This window comes from Nylanderia fulva, unplaced genomic scaffold, assembly GCF_048542155.1.
Source record: "Nylanderia fulva isolate GAGA-0341 unplaced genomic scaffold, ASM4854215v1 Scaffold18, whole genome shotgun sequence".
Taxonomy (NCBI): Eukaryota; Metazoa; Arthropoda; class Insecta; order Hymenoptera; family Formicidae; genus Nylanderia; species Nylanderia fulva.
Window position 1 is genome coordinate 2,132,923 of NW_028190055.1, and position 27,425 is coordinate 2,160,347.

The window sequence follows — 27,425 nt, forward strand, 5'->3', positions numbered from 1 at the left end:
AAATAGATAACTTATCACTTTGAACGACTGCATGCAATCCTCTCTCTCTAGTGTTGACTGTGCGGACATCATATAGCTCCGGCGGTTGAAATATTTTGTTTCCTGAATAAGCAACGAGTCGCGCCGGCGGGCGTTTATTTTACTTGGATATATATCGGGCAAAAACCTGCATTATATGTAAATGTAGCTTTCAGCGTTTTCGGGAACGGATTATAGAAGCGCTCTCGCGCGCGTTGCTTCTTAATCCGAGGGATTTCGAATGAAATATTTGGTAGATGCTATCGGGCAGTGACGCGACCATTCGCTCCGGCGTGCATTTAATCCCGGAACGAGCGTGGTCTCGAATCGATTCGAAATCTAGGTCGAATTCGGCTTAGCGGAATTGATTTCTCCGGTTTCTCGGATGCGAACAATGTATACGTCGTGGGGTTTAGACCGGCTCCGCGAATCAGGTCGTTCCGCCCGCTTCGACGAGACAAAAGATAAAATTCTATCCGCGGCGCTTACCAACCAACAAATCGAATAATCGTTTCAACATCGAGTTTAATCCGCGGGCGAATCAAGAAGGGAGCTATATCGCTTTTTGACCTGAAATGCCTCCCTTATATGCAAAGAATAAGAAAAGGAGGAGAGAAGGAGCGGAGGAAATCGATTCTTAGATAATTATAATGCGCGAGAAGATTTTTAGTCGCGCATTTGTCAATAAAGTATATCTTTATAATATCTTCCATTAAAATAAGCGCCAAAAGGATTCTCTCAACAGACATTTATTATTTATTACATATATTTAAATGTTAAACATATAATAAATATTTTTTTATGTATCGACATAGTTAAAATACACATTTTTATATTATATTATTATTTTTAATATTAATTGATAAACTTATAAATTTTAATTTTATTATATTTATTTATTGCGGAATTACAGTTGCAAAAAAATATATCAATTTAAGAAGATATTCCAAAAAGCATTACCTATTAAGAGGACTTATAAAGTATGCGGTTTAAGAAAACCATTTTTCGGATACACCTATATGTGAAAATAACGATAACACACTCTAAAATAGCTTCATATCTCGAGATCGCAAATCGATCTCTAGTTCTCTCCGTTGTTTATCAAATCGGGCCTGTTGAAACGTGAAATTTTAACCGCCTCAGTGTAAAGTAAACTCGCGCAATTTCTCATCAGGCGGGCTTGTTAAAAATTGAGCGAATGAAAGACAATATAAGTTAGTCAATTTAAATTAATCTCGCTTGACCGCGTCTCATTGACCGCGCAGTCTCTCTCCCTTGCTGCGGCATATTACAACATTAACGAGCTGATGTGCTTTCCGTTTCAGGGTGCAGCGAGAAATTTGCGCTCGGTCAGCAAGGTCCGGTCTTCATCCTGGAACCGCCGAGCACCCTGGTCTTTTCAAATACCACCGGCTCCCAATTAGGCTGTTCCGCACACGGCAGCCCAACGCCGCACGTCACGTGGATTACCAGCCCGGATCAGAGATCGGTTACGGCAGTTCCGGGACTCAGGTAAGTCACGCCTCAACATTCTCTTGTTTGGCTCGAGCTCGCTTTGCGATCGCATTTTCGTGCTCGACGATCTCTCCCAGAAATTCTCTTTCGAGGCGTTACTCTCCTTCCAATCAAACCAGAGTCAAGGTTCTTCAAATCAGATGTTAAATGCCTAAACAAAATTTAGATTTAGAGTTTAAAAAAAGTGCTATGAGGGATCGCTCTAAAATTTTTTCTCTACTTTTTTTCTCTCTACGCTTTGCGATCGCATTTTCGACAATCTCTCCCAGAAATTCTCTTTCGAGGCGTTACTCTCCTTTCAATCAAGCCAGAGAGTCAAGGTTCTTCAAATATCAGATGCTTAAACAAAATTTAGATTTGGAATTTTTTAAAAATGCTATGAGGGATCGCTCTAAAATTTTTTCTCTACGCTTTGCGATCGCATTTTCGACAATCTCTCCTAGAAATTCTCTTTCGAGGCGTTACTCCCCTTTCAATCAAGCCAGAGAGTCAAGGTTCTTCAAATGTCAGATGCCTAAACAAAATTTAGGTTTGGAATTTTTTAAAAATATTACGAGATCGCTCCAAAATGTTCTTTTTCTCTACTCTTCCTCGACACAATACTCTTTTTTTTCAGACAACTTCTGGGCAACGGAACGCTATACTTCCCGCCATTTCTGGCTCAGGACTTTAGAGCCGAGGTCCACAATGCCCGATATAGGTGCCGCGCGACCAGCTCCGTCGGAACCGTACTTTCTCGCGAGGTCACTCTTCGGGCTGGTAAGTTATCTTATCCACGTCTTATCCCTCTGAGGAAGCGAAAGCATAGTCTTGTAGACTCACTCGTAGAAACTCTCTATTTTATTATATATATATATATATATATATATAGAGAGAGAGAGAGAGAGAGAGAGATTTCAAAATGTTTTATCATTTATCGTGGAAGTAGCTTTCTATTTTGAGTGGAAAAGTAGTTCGCGAGAATTAGAACCGGAGTACTCACTACTCGACAGTCGATTGATGCCGCTACGTAAATACATTTACGGATTATCTCATCATTTATCGAAGAAACTATCCTTCTTCGTTTGGGATTCGTTGCAATATCGGACTCGGAGATAACGAATCCCTATCCCATTATGTCGGAACCAACACCTAGCATTTTCAACCGAAAGGCTTCGCGCGATCCGAGTAAATACCGAAGGGGAAACGGTTGAAAGCCGTTAAATTGTATCGGAGGAAGTTCGATCTCCGAGTACGTGGGCGCGTCTCTCCGCCAGCTTCTGAAAGACCCAAGGAGGGTCAAAACTTTGTCCGGTCGAAGCTACGTGAGCCATCATTTAAATGGCTGATTTTAAGCCGATCATTACTACTGGCGGCTGAATTCGCCGACGTCGGCTACATACTCCACGATTCCAATCGGAAAAGGGATCTTTCTTTCGCGTTTTCATTTACTCTTGAGCCGAATAACGGATCGAAAAGGGAAGATCTGATGTAATAACGTCGATTGTATCTCAAAACATTTTATCCCTATCGATATTAGCAGTATCGAAAATACGTCTCTTTCTTTCTCCTCGAATGTTTCTTGAGATGAAAGAAAGAAAAATTTGTTTCGTGTCTGAAATAAGTTTCGGGAGCTGAAAGAAGGAATTTCTCAGGGAGAAAAATCAAATAAAAATGTAAAAAAAAAAATTGTATCGCGAGTTACATATCTTATCAACGTTATTTAAATGACATTCGTGTTTCGCAGCAAAGTTGTTCGAATCCCATTGTGACGATAAAAGCGAACGATAGATAGATCGTGAGCGAATCAAATCGCGAAATGATAAATGCATAGCAGATTCTATTGACAGCAAAGCAAGCGACATGCTTGTTCGCTTTTTAGCCGGTGTATGTAACCTTTTAAATGGGTAAACATCGATCGCTTTCACGACGAGGACCCAAGCTTACCTTGCACTTAGGTTGCTTGCTTTCTCAACGGCATTTTCATGACGGGTTTTTAACCTTGCAAGGAAAGGCGAGAAGAGACATCGTCGATTTTTGCAAGACCCCGGCTATCGTCACACAAGCCGCGAGAGAAGTTTCATGTCAAAAATTCAGGCGATAGTTACTATTTTAAAAACAGCCGCGATAGACGACACGAAAGAGTCTGCCGACGTTCAAAGCAGCAAAGATCGCGACACGTTTCGCGGGAAATATATACCATGACAATCTTAAAATGCCGCGTGACAAACAATTGTATATTCATGCAAGTATCTCTTCGATACGCGCTTTCTGACGAAACACATCATTTCAATGCGGCACGTATATACAAATTGGAAGAAACTGCGAGGAATCCAAATACCCTTTGATGCCGGTCCGGAAAGGCGGCTGTCTCTCTTCTTTCAAAGCCGCTTCTTCGCGCGAAGCGGAATACGTTCACCAGCCCTCTCGATCGAAAAACTTTGGGGTGAAGTTTTTTTTTCTCTGCCAGGATGATTCGACTAAAACGGGAAGAAAAATTCGCTTCGCCGCTAGTGGTTTTCGAAACTTCCCTTTCCTTCTCCGCCTATCTTTCTTCTTCGCAAAGTCACTGGACGATGAAAGAACGTCCAATCAATATCTGTTTGCCGCACCTCGTCCTTGCCCCTCATGGACCCTTCGTCTGCCGATATAGAACTTCTTCTCTATCTCCTCTTCTCGACGCTTTCGTTAAAAGTTCGCAGTCCGCTCCGAAGTATAGGCATAAATAATCAAGCCATTCTGTGCTCGCGCTCTTTCCTCGAGCAAACAAGTTTTAATATAGTTCCAAAATGATGTATGACGATGGCGCCGACATAAATCGCGATTGTTTTTCCGCCGAATCTCGGGGAATAACACGATTTGATGAATTCGGAAGTGACATCGCACTTTTAACAGTGATGCATTTTTTGTTTGGAGTTTTTTCCCCATCATTTCCATCAGCGTCAGAGCATCGAGGAGGGAAAAAAATTCCCGTCGATGCTAATGAATAGCGTGTAATTTCCGATAAATGAGGAAATGAAATCAAATTAAATTTTAACTTCGAATGTGTAACATCATTAGCGCGTACGTAATTTAACCGATATATATGCGTACTTTTTTTTATTAAAAAAAATGAAGACTCCTAAACGAAGATAATTATACATCGTATATTCTATGCAATAATAGTTAAGTGTTAATTACTATTCTCGAACAATCGTCCGACACGAGTTCATTAATGCAAGTTGAAGATTATCTAAGAAGCCCTTCCTATCTCACTTTATTTTCTTCTATACACGGGAACATCGAGCCAAGGAGAATCTTCTAGCGGTGCTCCCTCTGAAACGAGCGAGCCGAAAAGGAACGGTTCACTTATCTAAAATGACATCGGCTGTCCCCACGTGTTCGCCAAAGGACTTATGCTCCAAAGAAGAGAGAGCGAAGGGAGGAGTCATTGTCGAAATCCCCTTTTGTGTGTGCGAGAATCGCGTTTTTCGACGAGCCCCAGGAATTCGGTACCAAAAGGTTGTCCGGTGCTGCGCTTCTTGAAGAAGAAACACTCTCGGGAACCACCAGCGAAGAGAATATTCATTATCCTCTCGTTATATACCGGGGAATAATAATGCCTGAAAAAGTGTGTGTCGCGTCTTAAAAATTTCAAAGCTTATATATATATGTATATCGCGCGGACTTTAACGGGCAGAATAATCGTCGCTCTCGGATGTCAGCTCGCTTAATCTTAATTTCATTTCAAATGATTTCATTACGGAAGGTTATACCGCGAGAAATGCGTACGACAAGAGACCGTTGAAGTCTTATATATCATGCATGTACTTTGCAATTCTCCGCGCGGCAACAAAAAAATATATCACCCGAGAGTATTTAACGTCGAGATAGTATATGTATAGCGTCTATCTCTTTCTCTCTCACCGCGCTATGAATTTAATCCCGAATAAATACGAATATATAATTACCTCATTTTCCATGCAACAAATGTAAATTGAGACTTAAAACTCGAGACGGAAAAACTTATGTTAGATTGGATGTGAAAGAGAGAGCTTTTTATACTGATTAAATAAGTGTATGCACATGCTCCGGGAGAAAAATTTAATGCGTTCTAGAAAATGCACACATTTCGTAGAGATTAAATATTTCTCGTATATATATATATTCTGCAGTTTACATTCTGATCCCTAAAAACTTTGCGTATATAACAGTATATTTATTTTGGCCGTAGAATTCGCGACGAAACAGTATTTCTCTATACAGGTGCCCCGGCTATATGGGGGATGTGCTATAGAAAAGAATTATTGCCCACCGCACGATGAGAGATCACCCGTTTTCGCGCGCAGACGGACGATTCTCCAACGTACCGCTCTTATTCTTCTTTATTTTCTCCATTTTATCAAACGAAAGAGAAGGTGCGCGCGACTAGAAAAAGAACGTAACCACATTAGCAACCAGCCACTAGTTCCCGAGAAATGGTCCCGGACGGAAAAAGGTCCGCAAACCTCTCGGACGATAAATGCTTGTGTATGTGTAATTCCGCAGAAAACGGTCGACAGTTTTAATCACGCGCGAGGCACGTTTTTGTTTTTAAGAAAAACGCCCGAGAGAGAAAATTTGTCTCGCGGATGTGTACGGTAATAAGATTCGGGACATGTAGCAAAACACTGGAATGCGTAATTAAGAAATTACATCTGACTTTTGAATTATAACAATAAAAATACAAATTAACGCTCGTGTAAAATTTAAAATTAATGAAACGTAAAAAGTAGGCCAAATAAACGAGCCAAAATAATTTAGATGTAAGGATAATTGAAAATTATTTATTCACAATATAAATGTAGACGTTTCGACCTTACTAGGTCTTTATCAATACAATCAACCGCAAGTATACAATTATAAAATATAATAAAGAAATTTAAATATAATCTCGCAAGCTATGTAAAGACGAAACTTCGATTATCATTCGATTTAATTACAATGGTTGAAACAATTATTCTTAGATGTCTTATGTTTAAGACCATATGTTCTTTTATGTATAACATTTCAGAAATAAGTCTTTTATTATAGTTGATTTCATGATCTAATATTTCAGTCCCTTCCCAGTCAAAAGTATGCTTATTATTTAAAATATATTCAGAAATTACCGAATGTCTTGCAGAGTCTAATTTAAAATTGTTTTTATGTTTGTTAAGTCTGGTACGTTTGTCTTTTTGCTTGTCCAATATAAGTTGCGTCACAGTCTCTGCAATTGATTTTATATACAACATTCGAATTGCTGGAGTCATCATTCTGGTCTTTATGTGTTTTAATCCAATTGTTTAGATTTTTCAAGACACGATATCCTACATTTACATCAGGTTCAGTTTTCTCGAAAAATAAACTTTCCACCGTTTATTACATTTTTTTCGCTATTCTTATCTCATCCTTTTTAGATATATAGTAGACATATATGTGTATCTATTCGCCTCGTTTTCGACGGGTCCCTTTGGCTAGTAGCGATATAAGTGGCAATATATTCCCAGCTCGGTTCCCAGGGCAGAAAGATCCATTTCCGGAAGATTCGATTTTAAAAATCTACCATTTCTCTCTCTCTCTCTTTCCGCAAGATCCCGCACACGAGAGTTTTGGTAAAACACGCCTGTGGCGGCGATGCAGCCGATACGCCACGAAATGCACGTGCGTTTTCACGCTGCATCAGCGGGTAATGGGTGACGGTATCAGAGATAGCCGTGAGCCCTGTGAGGAATCGCGCTAGGGTAGAGTATAAGGGTAGAAAAAGAGAGAGAGAGAGAGAGAAGGCGGGCTGTCGAGATTCTCCAGCTGAGAAGAGAGGAGAAAAGTTAATTCCGACGATTTCTAGAAATTCGTGGAAATATCGTTGCCCGCCTGGTTGGAGATCCGCGCGCATATTGGCTTTATTTGCACATTTCGTTTCACTCCCACTTCTCTCCCTCTCGCCGGCGCATCTCAATTTTATCGTCACGTACGTACACCACTCACCCTTCCTTCGTCGTCGTCCTCTTCTCGCCACCCAATTCCCGAACTGGCGTCTAAAAGGGGGTTCGAAGACCCCTTTTTCGTGAAACATCGAACAATAAAAGCGGATACGTTCTATTATTATTAAAAGAATCAGGAGTGTCTTGAAATCTTTGAAATGTTCTGGAATTTTGTTTGTTCTTTCAAAATCCTGGAAATGTGAATTTTTCGTCGCTTCTAAACATTCAGCTAAAAGAGCAGTCGAGACTATTTAAGTAAAAAATATTTCATCTTATTTATTCAAGTTATTAGATATTATTCAAGTAGATTTTAAGCGTTCACAAATATAAGAGAATATATTGTATCTAATATTCGTAATGTATATATATATTAATTTTCATCAACATGCAATTATATGGACTTGATAAAGAAAATAAAGTGTTCAGTTTTTTTGTACATCTTGATTATACTACTGAAAACTCGTGCCAAATTTCCTTGAAATGTTCTTAAATTTTATTTTCCAATTTTCCACTAAACACTCCGAGGATTCTTTTTTTAAATCTCGGTTGCATAACATAAAGGTACAATATATTACAAGTATAAGATATATACAGAGCATATATTGTTTCAATCATAAAAGACTATACTCCCTAAATTATATCCTATCTAAAATCAACGTATCGGTGAGATAACACACGTTTCAAGATAACAATGGGATACGCGGTATAGGTGTAATAAGATTTTGGGTTATCATATTCGCTTAGCGATTACATGGTTAATATAACTGAAGATGCAAATGCGGCAAATTAATCGCACACTTTGTGCCAACATTCATTATAGAGGAATGTGTGAGTGGAGGGTGTATACGTGCAAGAGCCAAGTGTATCTCTGGAGAATGGGATATGCGACCTAAGCGTCGTTCCCGAGCATCGCTTGTTACATATTGATGTATGAGTGTGTGCTTAGATTGAGAGTGATTAGATTTAGGGAGAGGTCTTGTCTCTCGTACCTCGAATGTGTCTCGTGTACCCTAATCGGGAATAAGACGCATCTTATTGAATAAGTAAAATAATGGTGTGTTAATATTGAAAGGTCAAATATGTTTGTGAATCTAATACAGTGTCCCATAGGAAAATAGCTGTCATTTTTTAATACACGCAGTTATTGAACAAACAAACAAACATTTTCTGTTGGAAAGAGGAAAGGCTGCAGTTTTTCATGGATATAAATAAAATGGTTGTATACTAGTTTATTTTATTAATAAAAAGTAATGGAAAAAGTGCTGATAATCACATAAACTGATGATAAATATTTTCAACAGTGTCAGATTTAATAGCATGCAGTTATTAAAAGGATCGTCAATAACATTAAAAATGACATGTTGGAAAAAGTCTTTACAAGTTTTCGTACAAGAATAGAATTTTATACAAATTCAAATGGTGTGCACTTCGAAAATATTTATCATTAGTTTACATATGTAATTATTAGGACTTTTTGATTACTTTTTATAACAAAAAGATATATAAAAATAAATAAAAATGCAATGCAAAATTAATACCTAATCAAACCATCACATACCAATGTTCAAGCTCGTATGACAATAAAAACAATGATAAATTATTAAATTAAGGCCATGTGTAACGAGCAATACGATATTATTTTATTATTTAGAAGAAAATTCTTAATTTGAAATAATAATTACACAAACGTTTCGAGCTCTACTTGCTCCTCTTCAGTGCGCAAAAAAATAATGATAATAAATAACGATAATAAATAAATACATACATAAAATTCTAATAAAAAATCCGCAATACATAGTCAATATAAGTTATATAGTTAAGTCATAGTTAAAACGCAAAATATATTTACAATGAATTGAAACCATTAAAATAGTTCAACAAAGTAAGAACCCAATTAGAAGCAGAATGATTCGTCCGGTTATTCATAAAATATTTTAGAATTATTAATAAAAACTCGGAGTGACACTTATACATTGCTCCAAACGAACCACTTATCGTTATTTGACGAAAGTCCCTCGATCTGGCAATGATTATGTCCATCCTCTCCAAATTATTTGATATTTGTTAACTGAATTTAGAGAATTTATTCAATTGTAAAATAGGATTCCAAAATTGTTCCGAATAACTTGAGATGACGATGCTTCCAATTGTTGTTGGCCTTATTGTTAGTACTTGACAGTCAAGTACTAACAATAAGGCCAACAACAATTGGAAGCATCGTCATCTCAAGTTATTCGGAACAATTTTGGAATCCTATTTTACAATTGAATAAATTCTCTAAATTCAGTTAACAAATATCAAATAATTTGGAGAGGATGGACATAATCATTGCCAGATCGAGGGACTTTCGTCAAATAACGATAAGTGGTTCGTTTGGAGCAATGTATAAGTGTCACTCCGAGTTTTTATTAATAATTCTAAAATATTTTATGAATAACCGGACGAATCATTTTGCTTCTAATTGGGTTCTTACTTTGTTGAACTATTTTAATGGTTTCAATTCATTGTAAATATATTTTGCGTTTTAACTATGACTTAACTATATAACTTATATTGACTATGTATTGCGGATTTTTTATTAGAATTTTATGTATGTATTTATTTATTATCGTTATTTATTATCATTATTTTTTTGCGCACTGAAGAGGAGCAAGTAGAGCTCGAAACGTTTGTGTAATTATTATTTCAAATTAAGAATTTTCTTCTAAATAATAAAATAATATCGTATTGCTCGTTACACATGGCCTTAATTTAATAATTTATCATTGTAAATAAAAATGCATGTGATTATAGAAATAAAAAAAAATACATGTGATTATGTGAAATTTTTTCATCGAGGGATTTAATTTTAAATAAAAATTTCCTGATATATTACCATATATACAACGCGCACGTGTTTAAAATTTTATGGCCATAAATAAAGTTAACCGGTAATAACGGAATCAGCGGGGTGAATCGCATTACAACGGAGCCATTGTTCATGGACTTGAAATAAGTTTGATCGTCCATTATGTATGTACCTCTACTTTCCTATGTCTTATTTTCCACTTTCTGCCTGTGGTAACTTCTTAATAATCATCCATCTTCCGCTTTCAACGCTACGTCACTTTGCCCCGCTTTAGTTTCTCGTTCCTTTTTCTCCGACTTTCTTTTATGTATGAATATAACAGAACTCTTACGTTATACGTCGGATGTCTCACGTTAAATGTACTTACTTTGACTCATATAGATTCTTTGATTAATTTTAATGATCCATTTTTTTCTCACCGATTTTTTTTGCAATTTTTTTATCATTTTACTGTGCGTATAATATACTCCTCAGTAGTTAAACATGAAATTAAAATTCTGTTAAAGTCTGCTGCTTAAAATTATTTAAAGAATAAACCTTTATTACTCATTACAAAACTTCATAGCTTAATTTAATTGAAAAAAATTCTTTGCCTTAATTTTTTATAATACAAAACTAATAGTGAGTGCCTCGACAATTTTGATAAAAAAATATCTGCAGGGTAAAAAAGCACGATTAATATACAAGGCTGCATGAATTTATTGACAATTTATTTATTTTTTTTATTTATTTATTCGTAACTGTATAAAATACATATAAAATATTTGATAGAGATAAATTGTTTGCGAGATTAATTTTTGTTTGTTTTACTGACTTGTGAATTGTCAATTAACCAATTGCGCATTGTCAATTAATAGAGTTTCAAAATTCAACTTGGGGATTCAGCGTGTCGCGCAAATACAAATTTGCAGTAATTAACTGCAAAATTAAATCGTTGTAATTTTTCATACGTACTTGCAGTATTGACGGTACCCGGATACGAGGTCAGGGTAAATAGACAACCCGTGATGGAAGGATGCAACGCCGTGTTGTCCTGTACAGCCCGGGAAGACGTCAAAGAACACCTCACTGTGACCTCCTGGTTTCGCGACGACGCTATTCTCTTACCTGGAAACACAGATACCGGTGAGTTATATATATATATAATATATCTCGGCGCATTTGCTATTTTAATTTTAAGTATAGCGCGTGCTAAATCTCGAGATCAAGCCTCTGTTTGAACGGCGACGACGCTGTATATACGTACCCGGATACCCGTATATGTGCGTATATATCACGCGTCGTTAATTCTCCGTTTTGTTATAGTAAATCGTCTCTCTCTCGGGGAAACAAATTTCCGATATATAATTCTCTACTCTCCGATCCATCAATTTTTTTATCGATAAACGCGATGACGATCGATTTGATCTGGATGCGCGCGGTTTTCTAATGTATAGGTATTTTTTAATGTATTGAAATTAGTTTACGAGAGCACAAACTGGGCTCGATAAAATCATCAGCGTTAATTAAAACGTACAATATACATATAATCGAGAACGTATAGCATAAATGAATGAATGAAAATAGATGGAGTGAGAACGAATCAGAGATACGTAATTTTTTCCGCGACTTCTCGCGCATCTTTAAACACAAAACAAGGCTAACGTTATTTGAAAGGAAGAAAAAAAGGGGGTGTATTACATTTTTTTCACATATTACCGTGTGAATTACTCAAGAAGAAAGCTTGGCTGAAAAAGGATTAACACAATTACGACCGCCAGGCGAAGCGCGAGAGCACATAGAGTGTAAAATGCTTGATCTCGCGGACCAACATCCGGCGCGCACACACATATATGCCTTATTCGTTGCACAAGCGCGCGTGCACAAGCTTCGCACGTACGTGCGCTAACTCGGTGTGGTTTAGATCGTCCTGTACACGCTCAGGCATTCATGTCCCATACATATTTATGCCGCTCGGTTGCACGTAACGGGAACGTACCAGTGTGTTCGCGTAACTCTATATATATATATATATATATATATATATATATATACAAATATACATATATACATATACGATATGTGCCGTTGGAATATCATGGGAGGCATCGCGTCATGTCGGGGCTTGATACGTTTGTTTCGTAACTAGGCGGCTAACATTGCCGTATGTACGAAAGCCAGCATCCGCACATCTGGGGGGATGTTGCGCTTCTATATGCGTTCCTCCTCCTGCGACGACGACGACGTCGTGTCGTCAACGTTCTCGCGCGGCGCCGGTTATCACCGGTGTCCGTATCGCGTCTCGAAGATGACGACGTCGATTGTCCGCGGTGTCCGTCAACCGGCAGGTGTCTAAGGATATCTGTCGGTGATGGAGAGGAATGGAAGCGAGTCAACCGAGTGACATAAACCGGAGTCGCGCTCGTAAAGAACTCTTCCCGAAATTGGTGCGAGGGATCTTCCGCGTAAAGATGTGCGGAGGGTGAATCGTCACCTTTCGCTCAGCTCTTTTTCCCTCTTTTCCTTCATTCTTTTTGCCACGGAGAACACTAAACATTTATGCTTTTACGTAGAAATTGTTTGTTCGAAACTGGAAAAATTACGTAATTGTCACTGTAATTTTTTCCATATATTTTTTAAATGAAAATACATATTAATGTAAAATATATAGGTAAAATTACAATTTTCATGCAAAACTCACTTGTAATTTTAAATTTAGTTTTTTATTTTATTACAACTTTATTTTATAAGCATTTATCCATTTTATGTATAACATTATTTTATATCATTTATACATTACCAGCATTTCGTATGTGCAATTCCATATTTAATGGAATATTTTTAATTATGAAAATATATGTAGAAGAATATATTTCATATGAAATTACATATAATCTGTAATTTTCCATATAGGTAGCAATTAGCAGTATTGCATGATTATGCTGAGTCGAAGAAGAAATCTATATATAATCATTTAATTTCACACAAATTTTTTTAGTGAAGTAATAGAAGTAAAGTCACTCGATGTAAAGCAGACTTTACACAATTAATATTTAAGATAATCTCTTGATCTCCAATAGCGAATTCGATTGAATGCACTAATACGCACTGAGTGCATACATATAAAAGATTTATCACACACAAGTTCACAATGACACAAGTAATTAAAAAAGGAAAATAATTAATAATAAGAGCTATTATTATTGTTGTTCAATATGAATAATAATAATAGCTCTTACTATTAATTATTTTAATTTTTCAATTACTTATGTTATTGTAAAATTGTGTGCAATAATCTTTGTTCACTCAGTGCGCACTAGTGCATCCAACCAAATTCGCTATAAAATATTGATCTCTATATATTACGTAATTATACTCGGATATCTATCAAGTATTCATTTCTATTTCATTCATATTTTATTTCATAATAGAGTTCAAAAAATGTTGAAAAATGACAAGAGAGACAGTAAAATACAATTTTTTATAAGGAAAAATTGAAATATAACAGTATACGTGTTGTGTAACGTAGTGTCTTCGTAATAATAACTATTATGTCATAATGTCGCGAATATCGCGCTCTGATTCGAGGACATGAGATTCCGGTTGTACGGGAAGAACATGACATTTCTATCATTGACTTGTGTGCGCGCGCGCACACGCACACATACACATAACGATATCGAATCTATGACAATGGTTCTTGTTAGACATCATAGGGAGGAGAACTATTCGGAATCCGTGGTGAATACATCTTCAAGCGCAGAGATATATCGTCATTAGAATTATTCGGGTTATTCGGACCGCGACTAAGAAGGGGTATATTGTTCGCCGAGATTAATGAAATTTAACACAATTTTGAAGCAAACTAAAATAAATGTTCGACATTTAAATATATGTCCGTTTCATTAGTACTCTTATTTAAAATTTCAAAAATGAAGCTATTTTACAGTATTTTTTCTCTCTCTTGAAACATACGTAGAAAGAATTTTCTCTTAGAATTTACTCTGAAAATCATGGCAATCATGGTAAAAAATAAAAATATTAATATCTGCCATAATAAGATATAAAATATGTTCGATTAATTTCACCATGAACATATTAATATTTTATATCGTGGTATAAATATTAATCAGAGAAACTCTTATAAAATTCTTCCAATACCATATTGTTCCACGATTACCATTATTTTCAGAATAAATTGTAAGAGAAAATTCTCTCCCGTATATAACTACCAAAAACAAATCGATAAAAATAATAAAGACATGTAGAAATTAAATTAATATGGATTATGATGGATTGAAATGAAATAACACGTGTTTCAACATATATGCTTTGCAATCTTTCATCCTTCGAACAATAATACTATTTCATCAATCGAAAAGTATAACAATGTAACAAAAAAGTCTATTCTCGGCGAGAAAATATTCCTTTGATGTTAATTATCCTCGACAAGAGAAGGCGCGCGAAAACTCGTAATGTTCCGGATATGATGGGAAAAAGAAAAAATTCTGGCAGGTCAATCTCCGAAATAGTCAGAGACGGTTTTAGCAAGTCGGTAGACCGTAGCTGCTCGATGGTTGTCCGATGGTTGAGCCAAATTGAAAATTTCACGCCTGATGGGTACGCGGCCGTGATCCGAAGGGGTTTCATCGACAGATGCTGAGGATTTTGCATAACCCTTTACTCTCTCTCCCATTCCCGCAGACTTGAAATACGAGAGAAAATATTGCTGGGCAAAATCGCGCGCGCACGTTCAAGGATTTATTATTGATATTTCCCAGCTTCTGAATTCTGAGAAGTCGAATGGTATTTTCGCTCAGTCTGCCGCGATATAGAAGGAAGTGGAATAAATCGCGAAGTCGAGAGAAGCATTTCCTCACCACGATAGTGATGAGAGAAATCTTTATTCAGCGATGTAGGATCAACTACCATATACGTTGAAATGTAGCTTTAATCTCTCCATAGATCTCTGCATATTCGTCAAATTATTTGCCATATCTGTAAGCTCATTAATTTCAAAAGATTCGCAAATATTTTTGACATTGCAACATCAATAATTCTTACTCCTTAAAAAAGCAAGTCAATTCTCGCAAGTATTGCTGCCTCTTTACACGATTAATATTTTTGACAGTTATCAGCTGATTCCTGTCAAAAAATATTAATCACGGATATAAGGTATTATAATACATTATTTTACAACATATTACTATTTTAATATTTTAACATATTATTTTAAAATTTAATTAGCAAATTAACAATTGAATCAGCTGATTTCTATCAAAAATATTAATACAGCGAAAATTTGCTAATTAAATTTTGAAATAATAATGTGTTATAAAAATTATAATAATATGTAAATAATATGTTATAATACTTTAAAACTCGACTAATAATACTTTTGACAGTTATCAGCTGATTTCTGTCAAAAAATTTTAATCGTGCGGGTATAAGGTATTACAACATGTTACTTACTTTATTAATAATTTTTGGCAAAAGCTGATTAAAGTATCAATTTTATTAAATAAATTTTAAAATAATAATTGTTTTAAAAATTAAAATAGTAATATGTTTTAAATAATATGTTATAGTTCTTTTAATTTAATTAATATTTTTGACAGTTATCAGCTGATTTCTGTCAAAAAATATTAATCGAGTTTAAACACATTTTATATTATTTTCTTAAAAATATTATTTTTTCTAATTAGAAAATCGAAGAATCTAGTATTACAAATAATTGAAAATTAGTTCTATAATATTACAAGTAAGACTGAACCGATTGAAAATTAAAAAATCTTAAATTATTTTTTGTAAAATCGTGAATTTCTTTTTAAATAATTTCTAGATAATTTAAGAGAAAAGACACTTATATATACCTGCTAAAAGAATTAATAAATTCCCGATTTCGATAAAAAACAAAAAACTCGATATTAATTTTGTCAGAGAATCTATAGCTCAGAGAAACCGTTCGAGTCACGTTGTATATTCGACCTATATATGTGACCCAATTTTGTTCACAGGCGGAAGATTCGTGGTTACCTCGCAGGGTGATCTTCATATTAGAGCCGCCAGACCAGAAGACGGCAGAGCGACGTATTCGTGTTTAACTCTGCATGCCCTGACCAGCGAACGGAGGAGAAGCGAACCCGCTACTTTAACAGTCACGGGTAACCGGACATTTCTGTCGCGAAGAGTAGAAGGCTCGAAGGTTCTGTCAAAAAAAAATTAAGCTTCCGTTCTATAATAGCCAGAAGAAAAGATTTCTCGCTTTTCACCACTTATTCATGTATCCCCTTCCTTGGGATACCCGTGTCATCCTTTGGTCTTGTTTGTAGAACCGACTGGTTCCATGTCGCCGCGACTGATGCAACGATCAGAGATCGCTATTTCCGCCGAAAGCGGCTCCGATGTTCACCTCACGTGCTCGGCGCAAGGAAGCCCGGCGCCGCAATTTACCTGGTATCGCGATGTTAATGGTTGGTTTAATTAGGGGAATGTTTACCGAATAAGCTATGTTAACGTAACGGTAGCGCCGAACAAACTACCATCCATGTTCAAACATCGATTCCTCGATAGCGCGGATACCGTGCATTACGTTTAAACAGGCGTTGTCGCGCAATGAATATATTATATATATATCGCGAAAGAGAGGAAAAATACGCTATGTACTTTACATAGGATGTGCCGTTATAATATTGATAACATATTGCGTTTTGTGAAACTATAATTGCAGATAATCTGCTTTTTTTTTAATCAGAAGTCTCTCTATTCGTACTATAAAATGCTATCCAGGATTCTATGTTCGATTGTGAATCTAATCTAGTGCTCCAAGTACAATTATCGAAGTAACTTCGCAGACATGATCGTTACAGGACAGATACATCCGAATGTCTTGTCGCAGGCCACTCGATACCGGTCGAGTCGTTCGGTCGTATCCAGCTTTGGGGTGATTTAATGCAAATTCGTCGTGTAGACGCGCAGGATGCTGGAAGATACGTTTGCCGGGCCAGCAATCAACTTGGCGAGCAACGAGCGGAGACGCACTTGTCGGTCACTTCAAAGCTAAACGCTCGGATTCAGCCGCGCGTACAGGTACGAACAAATTCGTGATTCGATTCGAACGAATAATATTTTTCTTATAAATGCATCGAGTTTTATAGTAGCAGAATAAAATAAAATTATAACTACAATGGTAGAACAGTTTGTTGTACGTAAAAAGAGATTTTTTTTCTCTTGAAATTTAAAAATCAAAATATAAAGATATGCTTTGAAAAATTATTAAGCCTCTATCATTGCGAGATAAATATTATCATTTAATGAAAATCGTTTATCCCCGATAAGCTCGAAAATCAGGTATTAAATCCACCTACAAATTATAGTACTCACATTTCACTGTAGTAATGTAAAACTAGGTTAAGCTAAATAATTTGTTTGATTACGTAAGCTACAGTTTCATTTGCGATAATTAATTAACGATAATATCAATAATATAAAATTACTATTTAACGCGAAGCGATGATTGAATAATGACTAATGCTCGATAAATTCAAAACGGATCTACATCAAAATGGATATACATATACATATATCAAAAATTGCATGCTAAATGTAACATTGAATAAAACTCAACAAGTGTAAGTACTAAAGATGATAAGAGATAACGCATCGTGGAGAAGAATGACGCAAGAATTAAAATTAAAAGGGGCATTAAAAATTATTCTTTATCATGTGAATCGCGTATTGTATTATAGATAATAGATGGTCCAACTACGAGATAGATGCGCTCATCGTCATTCGCAGGTCGTTAATTCTGGCGAGACCGCTACGATGAACTGCACGGTCGAGGGATATCCGGTCGAGAGCGTTGAGTGGCTACACGACGGTGTGCCAGTATTGACCGCGCAGGACACGAGGATCAGATTGTTGGCTCCCTTGGTGCTCGTGATAGGCTCCGTCGGTCGCAGGGACAAAGGGATGTATCAGTGTTTGGTGAGGAGCGACAAGGAAAATGCACAGGCCACCGCTGAACTGAAGCTCGGAGGTCAGCGAGCGCTTTTAATATCCATTCCAGTCCCCCTTCTCATATTTTAATCTTGCGTTTTCATCTCTTTATATATTTAATGCACCTTTAAATTTTTATTCCCACTCTAATCGTGATTGGATTTTTTCTTTCATGTAAAATAATCTTGTATTTCTTCGGAAAAACAAAACAGTCTACCTTGCTTGTCTCGCCTGAAAATTTCTTTAACAAAAGCTTGACTTTTTCTCAGACACGGTTCCGGAACTGCAGTACACATTTATCGAGCAAGCTCTACGACCGGGACCACCGGTCTCCCTGCGATGTTCCGCCACCGGTTCACCGACGCCATCCTTTACGTGGTTACTCGACGGTGAACCATTGAGTCAGATTGCGACCGGACACAGGTATATAGATCGTACACCTGTATATTCCAGTATCGATAGCGTTGTAGTCCATGCTAACTTGTAATCGGGAATTAATACGCGCAGATACGCGATAGGCCAATATGTGGATCAATCCGGTGACGTGATCAGTCACTTAAACATTTCATCCGCGGGTACCGAGGATGGCGGCCTGTACGCTTGCGTAGCGTCCAATACTCTGGCGACTGTCGAGCACAAAGCTAGATTAAATATTTACGGTACGACACACATGTTATATATGCAGAGAATAATTTTATATTAAATACATAAATCTATAAGCATATTAAGTAAAATAAATATGAAAGCATGGAACAAAAATTTCACAAGATAAACTTGGTGTTTTATGGGTGAAACTGATATAACTCAAATCAAATTTACATATATTGATCTCTTATATATAGACTTATATTATTAAAATTATCTATATGCATATAATATTTATAATATATTAAGAACAGTTTTAATACAACTTGGAAATTTAATAATGACAAGGAAGAAACGAGAATAAGCACGAGAATTGATTAGTTGTTCGAAGCGAGTTGAACTCGACACCGTTCTATAATAAGAAACCATTTTTAGGACCTCCATACATCCGATCGATCGGTCCGGTTCGCGCCATCGCCGGTGCCGACATCACAATAGCGTGTCCTTACTCAGGATATCCGATCACATCGGTCGGGTGGACTAGAAATGGTGGCGAGTTGCCCTTTGACATCAGGCAACGGGTCGACAGCGAGGGCCACCTTACAATCCTGACGGTAGATCCGAGCGATGGCGGTACCTACACGTGTATAGTTCGAGCAAGTTCTGGAGAAACCGCCAACAGAGATATACTACTAAATGTGAATAGTAAGTTAAAATGAGCGAAGGAGCGACACTGAAGTTTGGACTAGTTAAACGATACAGCTAATTAGATGAATGAGATTAATAGGTTTATGTAGGTTTTTGAGGATAAGTTAAATATCGCTCTTTTAACATTTTATAAGAAATATTATGTAACAGTTTTTAATTATATATTTATAAAAAAATATATGTAGAAAAATGTGAAATTGTGAAAAAAATGACAACACATATACAATGTATATAACATTTTTTGCCTGGGAATTTTACAGGTCCTCCAGTAATGAGTCCCTTCAGCTTTCCCGCGAATTCGCAAGAAGGTAGTCGTGCTCAAGTGACGTGCAGCGTGACATCGGGCGATCTTCCAATCTACATTTCCTGGTTGAAAGACGGCGAGCCACTGCCTTCTTCCCTTCGCGTAAGCATATTATTTCAGCCCGTAAACTTTATACGACGAGATAATTCGCTAATTTCTCTCGTATTCTATGTCTGCGATAAATGCAAAAAAGTATAAAACAAACTAAAATTTTTCATTTTAAACCTATGCACATATTTTATCTACTAAAAATAATTTTCTATAATCTTTTTCTACATGTTCTTGACGCATTTCTCCTCTTGAAAATACGTATTTCCTAGTAATAAGAGTTCTATGAGAGGATACTCATTCTTCGTGAATAATGCTCTTTAAACAAATGTGAATCTAGTGCAGATTAAATTTTAATATAAAAGAATTTTACCATATTTCATACCGGTCATACAATAATATGCAGAGAGAGAGAGAGATATCTTTCATTTTTCATTTCTCTTTTCTGTTTCGAGAATTATGCAATTTTAATCAAAATAAAACACATTTTAATCAAAATAATGAAAAAAATACTCTTCATGTGTTTCATAAATCCTGATTTACTGCGCAGATCGAAGAGCGAGGCGCCGAGTTTTTCAGTCTGCTCGTCTTCAAGGAACTATCATCTAGACACAGCGGCAAATACACTTGCGTGGCTACGAATAGCGCCGCCAAGGTCAATCACACGGCAGAACTTCTGGTAAAAGTACCTCCTCAATGGATATTCGAACCGCAAGACGTGGCGACCCTCCTAGGAAACCCGCTGAATGTCCATTGTGAGGCCAAGGGTTTTCCGCCGCCGCATATTACGTGGCTCCGTGCCAGGGGCAGAACGTCCAACGACTATCAGCCGCTGGTTGATGGTTCTGACGGTAGACTCACGATATTGCCTAATGGGTCTTTGTGGACGGCTTCGGCCGGTCCACAGGATGAGGGTTACTATCTCTGTCGCGCTAACAATGCCATCGGATCGGGACTAAGCAAAGTGATATACGTGTCCGTGCATGGTAAGAATGTAAATTTGCTATTACAAATTGTAAACTAAATTATATAGCGGTAGATTCGGTACAAAATAAAATTTTTTTAAAATCCGAATATAATATGTATAGGTATAATACGGGAGAAATTCTTCTGGGATCAAAATAGAAAAATATTAATTACAAGATTGTCGGATTCTTCAAAGACATCATTAAATAAATAATTTTTCGAATAAATATAATATTTTGTTTAAAAATATCAAGATAATATATGTATATGTAAAAAAAAAATATAATTTACTAAAGCACAACGAAATTGATTTGTATTTTCGCAGAACCGGCGAGGTTCGAGTTTCAGAGTAAAAACGTAACGATTCGCCGTGGAGAATCCGTGACGATCGATTGCACCGTGATTGGCGATAATCCTATAGAAGTACAGTGGATGCACAACAGCGATCGATTAGATATGAGCAATCACAGATTAAGCATCGGTCAAATAAAGACCGAGAATGGCCTGAAGTCTCAATTATCTATCGCAAATAGCGATCGGCAAGATTCGGGAGTTTATCGATGCACCGCTGATAACGCTTACGGAAGAAGCGAACATTTGATTTATTTAGCAGTTCAAGGTGAGAGTGTACGTCCTTATATTTTTCAATCTCTTGAGCTCTTCTGTGTCAATTTTTATCAATAATTACATTCTAATCACAGCACGTGATAAGATTTTGCTTTATACATGTATGTATATATATATATATATATATATATGTGTAATTTACAGAGAGACCGGATCCTCCAGCCGGACTCGAAGTAATAGAAATTGGTTCTCGATCGATTCGGCTATTATGGAAGCGGGCCTTCGACGGAAATAGCCCTATAAGAAATTACATGATACAATATTGTCCTGTGAGCCACGGCATGACCGACGATTGGAATCCCGTTAAAACGCACAACGTCACGTACACGCCAGGAAGCTCCAATAGCGGTAATTCTATACATCCAACCCAAAACGGTTCGTCCCACATGCTCCGATCGATATCGCGTCTCTATTCGTCCGTTTATCCGCGTAATTCGTATCAATTCTACTAGGCTTATCCCCGTTCGAAACCACTGGCGATGATCAAGAGGTAGCGCTAGTCGGTGGTCTTCATCCGGCCGTCACCTATAGCTTCAGAATATTCGCTATAAACTCCATCGACGCGAGCGGACCTACGGAACCCGTCGTGGCGAAGACTCAGGAGGAAGGTAAAACGCCTTGTATGACAATGCGATCGTATGACTGAAATCTTAGCATATCGCATAACCATCGTTCTTTGTATAATAGCACCTACAGAACCGCCGCAAAATATCAAAGTGCAATCCGCCGGGCCTGGAGAACTCATGGTCAGCTGGCAAGTAAGTAATGCCGTCCATTTAGAGACTTGGAATGCTTTACGATCGCGGTTTTAATATTTTTAAATTATGCTACAAAATTATATTTTACAACTTTAATCCGAAAAGAGGATAAAGTAATAAGAGAATGAAGTGATAAAAGAGTGTCATCAAAAGACATATTTATTTTTCCAGCCACCTCCAAAAGAATCGTGTAATGGAGATCTACAGGGATATATAGTGACTTGGTCGGAACATTCGTCGTCGACCTCGGGTGTTAATCAAAGTAAAAGTCTGAACGTGAATGGTTGGGCGACGACAAAGGTGCAGCTTACTGGTCTGAGAAAATTTACAAAATACGACATTTCGATCAGAGCCTTCAACAGTATAGCCAGTGGACCAGCTAGCGCTCCTATCGTGGGTACCACTCAAGAAGGAGGTATGAGTTCAAAAAGAACAAAAAAATGAAATTTTATCCATAAAAACAAATGTATGATGTTCACGTATTTAATTCAATAATAATTTAAATTTAAACTTTTGTTTTATAGTACCAGAAACGCCACCGACTCAAGTTACATGCGTTCCATTATCCTCCCAAAGTGTCAAGGTAGCCTGGAACGCGCCGCCAGCTCATCAACACGGTGGAATTATCCAAGGATACAAGGTTTATTATAGGCCGGTTCCTACTGATAACAGTGAGTCGTCCGAAATGCTGATAGTTTTCTGCGTTGCAAAAAATTAACTTCATAAAATATTCACGTTTAATTTATTCTTCCTATCACAGTGGATATATCGACGGTTGGTGAAGTAAAAAGAACTTCTAGTATGGAGACTTATTTGCACACGTTGTACAAGTACACGAATTATTCCATCAAGGTGTTGGCTTACACCGGTGCGGGTGACGGAGCACAGAGTCCACCGATCTTCTGCATGACGGAAGAGGATGGTGAGATATATAATTTAATTTCAATAAAATGAAAGCAGCTCTATTTATCTTGTACAATAAGATTATACGATTATAAGAGTAAACGATTTACACGACGATAATTCTCTACGGATTCTTTTTTACAGTTCCAGGTCCGCCTGCTGGTATCAAAGCGTTGGCGTTAACGGCAGAGAGCATATTAGTTTCTTGGTTGCCACCTTTGCAACCTAACGGGAATGTTTCAAAATATACTGTATACAGCAGAGAAGCCGGTTCTAATAATCATAATATGTACATGATGCATGAACCACCATCATCACCCACGGATACCCTTACAATGGAATTACGAGATCTAGTGGAAAGGTACCTGCACATACAAACATTTCATTATGTTCCTTCATTCTTATTGCGAATTTTTTTACGGATTGAGTTTTAATTTTTTAGACAATCGTACGAATTCTGGGTGTCAGCGACAACTGGTCTTGGAGAAGGAGAAAAAACTATCATAGTCACGCAAACAACGAATACCAGAGGTACTTGTCGAAAAATCATCATTTTCATAAAAACTGGATTTTAGAATTTAGCTGTTTAATTTACATATATTGCATATCTTATATCTTGCCGAATATATCGGTCTTCAAGCAACAAAACAAAACTTTCACAATATAAGAACATAGGATACTCATTTCGCAGCTCCCGCTAGAGTAGCATCGTTCTCGCAAGTATTAAGAAGAGCCGTAAAATCATCGGTTATGCTGTCGTGTTTGGTGGTGGGAAATCCTACGCCGCGACCTATCTGGACCTACAGAAACGGTCAAATTACCACTGGTAGGCATTACGAACTTACACCCGATGGACATCTCGTTATACGTGGTAAGTGTTTTTTTTTCTTCCATCTCCCTCGCAAGAAACTATATTATGCTATTAATCTCTTTCAAGAAAAAAATGGAGAAATCTCGAAATTCTCATTATTTTTCAGGACTGGAACAATCGGTCGCGGGAAATTATACTTGTTCAGCTAGTAATTTATTTGGCGAGGATTCGATCACATATTCGTTAGTCGTAGTGATGCCACCCAAAGCACCGTCGTTGGAATTACAATATACAACAACTAATAGTATCAGGTTCCGTTGGAATCATCCTGACAACGGCGGTGCTACTATACAAGGTAACTAATAATTAAAAAAGTAACTAATAAGGAATATCATCTCTATATACATATAGTATACTGATTCTTTTTTTACCTATGTAATAGGATATGTATTAAGTTATAAGAGAGATCAGGGTGGATGGGAAGAAATCGCTTTATCTCCTGAACAGACGGAATTTGTACTTTCTGGATTGAAATGTGGTTCTTCCTATCTGGCACATTTAACGGCACATAATCGCGTCGACACCGGCGATCCAAGTTCGTTAATCAGCGCAACAACGAAAGGCACCGGTAAATAAAATATTTTGCGCAAATAAAAAATATATATATGAAAATATTAAATTATATTAAATATTAAAATGTATATGGGTAATTCCTATATATTTTTGTAGAATGACCCATGTACTATTAAACTTATCGAGTTTTTGAATTCAAGTTTCGATTAATATAATTTAGCTATTTAAAAAAAGGAACTATATTTTAAGTGCATTTCTCAATCTATGTTTCAGCGCCTTTATTGCCTAAGGAGAAAGATATTATCTCGGCAAACGGCACGTCGGTGAAATTGAATTTATTATCCTGGCCTAACGGAGGATGTCCTATTCAGCACTACACTGTCGAATATCGCAGGCGAATTAATACGGAACCTTGGATTTTAGTGGCTAGCAGAGCGACCGAGAACCTTGTAATTCGTGATTTAAAGACGGCATCGTGGTACAATCTACGTTTAACAGCGCACAACGATGCCGGCTCGACTCAGACACAAATGGAATTCGCCACGACTACGTTGAGCGGAGTCAGTATTGGTCCCCCTAACGATTTGATAATGGAGGACGAGGTCAGAAAAACTGTACCCAATCACAAAGTTTTATATGTCGTTGTACCGCTCATCTGCGCAATCATTTTGGTCGTATCTGCCGTTATTCTAGGATATGTTATGCTCAAACGCAACGGCAGGTAAAATATAATCCTTTCGAGTTCCCGAAATTTTATTTCAACAGTCAACATAAAAGCTTCATTAATTTCTTCTTTGGCAGAGCGACCTATTTAGGCGAAATGTTACCGAGTCAGCAGCAGCAACAGCAGGCAGGATTAGGAATGGTTCAACAACAACAGCACCAACAACAGCATCATCACTTGTCCAGCTGTATGTCGACAGTGCAACTCAAATCGACGGCTGAACGTGACAACAGACGTAATCATCAGGTTTATACTAGTTCACCCGTAAAGCAAGAAAATCACAAATCCACCGATCATGGATCAGGTATGTATATCTATCTATATAGCGTTAAATTATCTTCTGAATGCAATTTCTAAATGTCTCGATATACTTTACAGAAATGTACGAGATAAGTCCTTATGCTACATTTAGCGTTCCCGGGAGAGAGAACCGTTCGGTAACAACGGCAACGCTCGATTACACAATGCAGTTCAAAACGTTTGGTCACTTGGAGAATGAGGACATCAATACTATCGATTACGAGAGATCTAGCGTGGAGTTCGAAAGGTAATTGTCTTCTTCCAGAAAATATCGTTCTTTAGCTTGCCCCGGCTTTATCGTAAAACTTCTCGCTTCATTTCGCTTTTACGCCTTTGTTTTTCTCCCCTTCTCTTCCTCTTTCTGGTGTTCTTTCATGTGCAGGTCCAAAACACCAAGGTGGCACAAGCAACGTTACTTTCCGAGCATTGCGGAAGCCGAGAGCAAGCTACGATCAAGTCGACAAGGCTCCGGCAGCGACACGTCCGGAAGTCCTTGCGGCGAATGCGCCGGGCCTAGTTATAGGGTGCCAGTAAAGCCTTGTAGAGGTAATATATAATCTATATCAAGAATATATATAAATAATTATATATTCTTGCAATATAGATTAATATTTAGAAAAATTATTAGAAATGACACGTTGAGGAAGAGCATATCATGTATATGGCTGAACTGTGATATTCACAAACATGATTCTTTACAGATGTATTTTCGCGAGGTGTGGAATCGAGCACGGAATCTAACAACGAAGGCTCGCCTTCGCTCGCGAGACGACGAAGCCGACAACCGAGCCGGTCTACTCGCAGGTAGCCAAGGTTTGTTTGTTTCCACATAGCACTCAGTCTTAACTTTTCGATATTGGTCTCTCATCGGTTTCACATCGACGCGAGAAAAAGGCACAACAATGCGAATTAGTTTCTTAGTAATTAAAAATTATCTTACGGAAATACTGATATATATATATATATAATATAATCTAAAGATATACATAAATTCGCATCATTGCGCTTTATTCAGCCTCATATACGATAAGGAAGTGTAGTATATATTTGATATTAAAATGCGCTATTATATTAAAAGAAAATTGTATGATTATGCTATCAAACAGAAAACTAGATTAAATCTTGATCGATGAAAAGTTCACGTACATTAAAAATAATCTTATTTTATATATTGAATGCAGATAATATCAGAGATATTCTTGATAATGAAATCATAGTGAATAAACATCCTAAAATGGATTTTTTAACAAATAAAAATTTTGACTATGAATGCGATTAAATCGAAACTGTGTTCTATCGATCTTTTTATTCTTTTATTCTTCTTTCATAACTTTTTAGACAACTTTCCATTTGATCTGGTAAATATATTCTTTTATCTATTCGACAGTTCGGTAGAAGACATGACGCTATTGCCGCCAAGCGGGTTCAGTGACAGCCGTGAATTGAGCGACGTGGAGTGCGACCGTGATCGTGATCGTGAACGTGATCGTGAACGTGATCGTGATCGTGAATGGCAGGGTCTGTCAGCCGGAACCCGTCACGGCGGCAGTTTGGGCAGATTACCGATCGAGGCCGTCGAATCTATGCTAGCTAGGTATCGAGACGAGTCTTCGTAAACCAGGCATGTTAAGCACTAAATACCCATCAGATAGCCATAGTAATTATTATGACATCAAAATTACATAATTTGACGTCAAAATGACTACTTTTGCTATCTGGGTAGTTGAGACCACCACTCCTGAAAATTAAGCTTGTTTGTGTATGCAGGGTGTTTTAAGTATGATGTATCTCTCAATTAGA

General features: G+C 37.1%; 1 protein-coding gene across 10 annotated transcripts in view; it reads left to right on the top strand.

Moving 5' to 3' along the window:
* The window catches only part of Dscam3 (Down syndrome cell adhesion molecule 3), a 115,025-nt gene that overhangs the window by 84,929 nt on the left and 2,671 nt on the right, over positions 1-27,425 (top strand). For 4 of the 10 annotated variants that reach the window (XM_085481458.1, XM_085481457.1, XM_085481460.1 and 1 more), the window contains 30 exons: positions 1,344-1,530; positions 2,150-2,292; positions 11,302-11,466; positions 16,338-16,484; positions 16,653-16,793; positions 17,219-17,409; positions 18,118-18,358; positions 18,588-18,741; positions 18,826-18,977; positions 19,339-19,608; positions 19,872-20,017; positions 20,514-20,949; positions 21,255-21,548; positions 21,701-21,931; positions 22,009-22,164; positions 22,244-22,314; positions 22,486-22,729; positions 22,839-22,985; positions 23,075-23,236; positions 23,362-23,578; positions 23,660-23,748; positions 23,909-24,088; positions 24,195-24,383; positions 24,471-24,656; positions 24,875-25,322; positions 25,403-25,629; positions 25,704-25,872; positions 26,008-26,171; positions 26,327-26,429; positions 27,013-27,219. In XM_085481458.1, coding sequence (XP_085337584.1) covers positions 1,344-1,530; positions 2,150-2,292; positions 11,302-11,466; positions 16,338-16,484; positions 16,653-16,793; positions 17,219-17,409; positions 18,118-18,358; positions 18,588-18,741; positions 18,826-18,977; positions 19,339-19,608; positions 19,872-20,017; positions 20,514-20,949; positions 21,255-21,548; positions 21,701-21,931; positions 22,009-22,164; positions 22,244-22,314; positions 22,486-22,729; positions 22,839-22,985; positions 23,075-23,236; positions 23,362-23,578; positions 23,660-23,748; positions 23,909-24,088; positions 24,195-24,383; positions 24,471-24,656; positions 24,875-25,322; positions 25,403-25,629; positions 25,704-25,872; positions 26,008-26,171; positions 26,327-26,429; positions 27,013-27,219 — 5,857 coding nt within the window. Of the gene's footprint in view, positions 1-1,343; positions 1,531-2,149; positions 2,293-11,301; positions 11,467-16,337; positions 16,526-16,652; positions 16,794-17,194; positions 17,410-18,117; positions 18,359-18,587; positions 18,742-18,825; positions 18,978-19,338; positions 19,609-19,871; positions 20,018-20,513; positions 20,950-21,254; positions 21,549-21,700; positions 21,932-22,008; positions 22,165-22,243; positions 22,315-22,485; positions 22,730-22,838; positions 22,986-23,074; positions 23,237-23,361; positions 23,579-23,659; positions 23,749-23,908; positions 24,089-24,194; positions 24,384-24,470; positions 24,657-24,874; positions 25,323-25,402; positions 25,630-25,703; positions 25,873-26,007; positions 26,172-26,326; positions 26,439-27,012; positions 27,247-27,425 lie in introns of those variants that run through there. The other 6 variants (XM_085481466.1, XM_085481461.1, XM_085481462.1 and 3 more) reach the window with 6 other exon arrangements.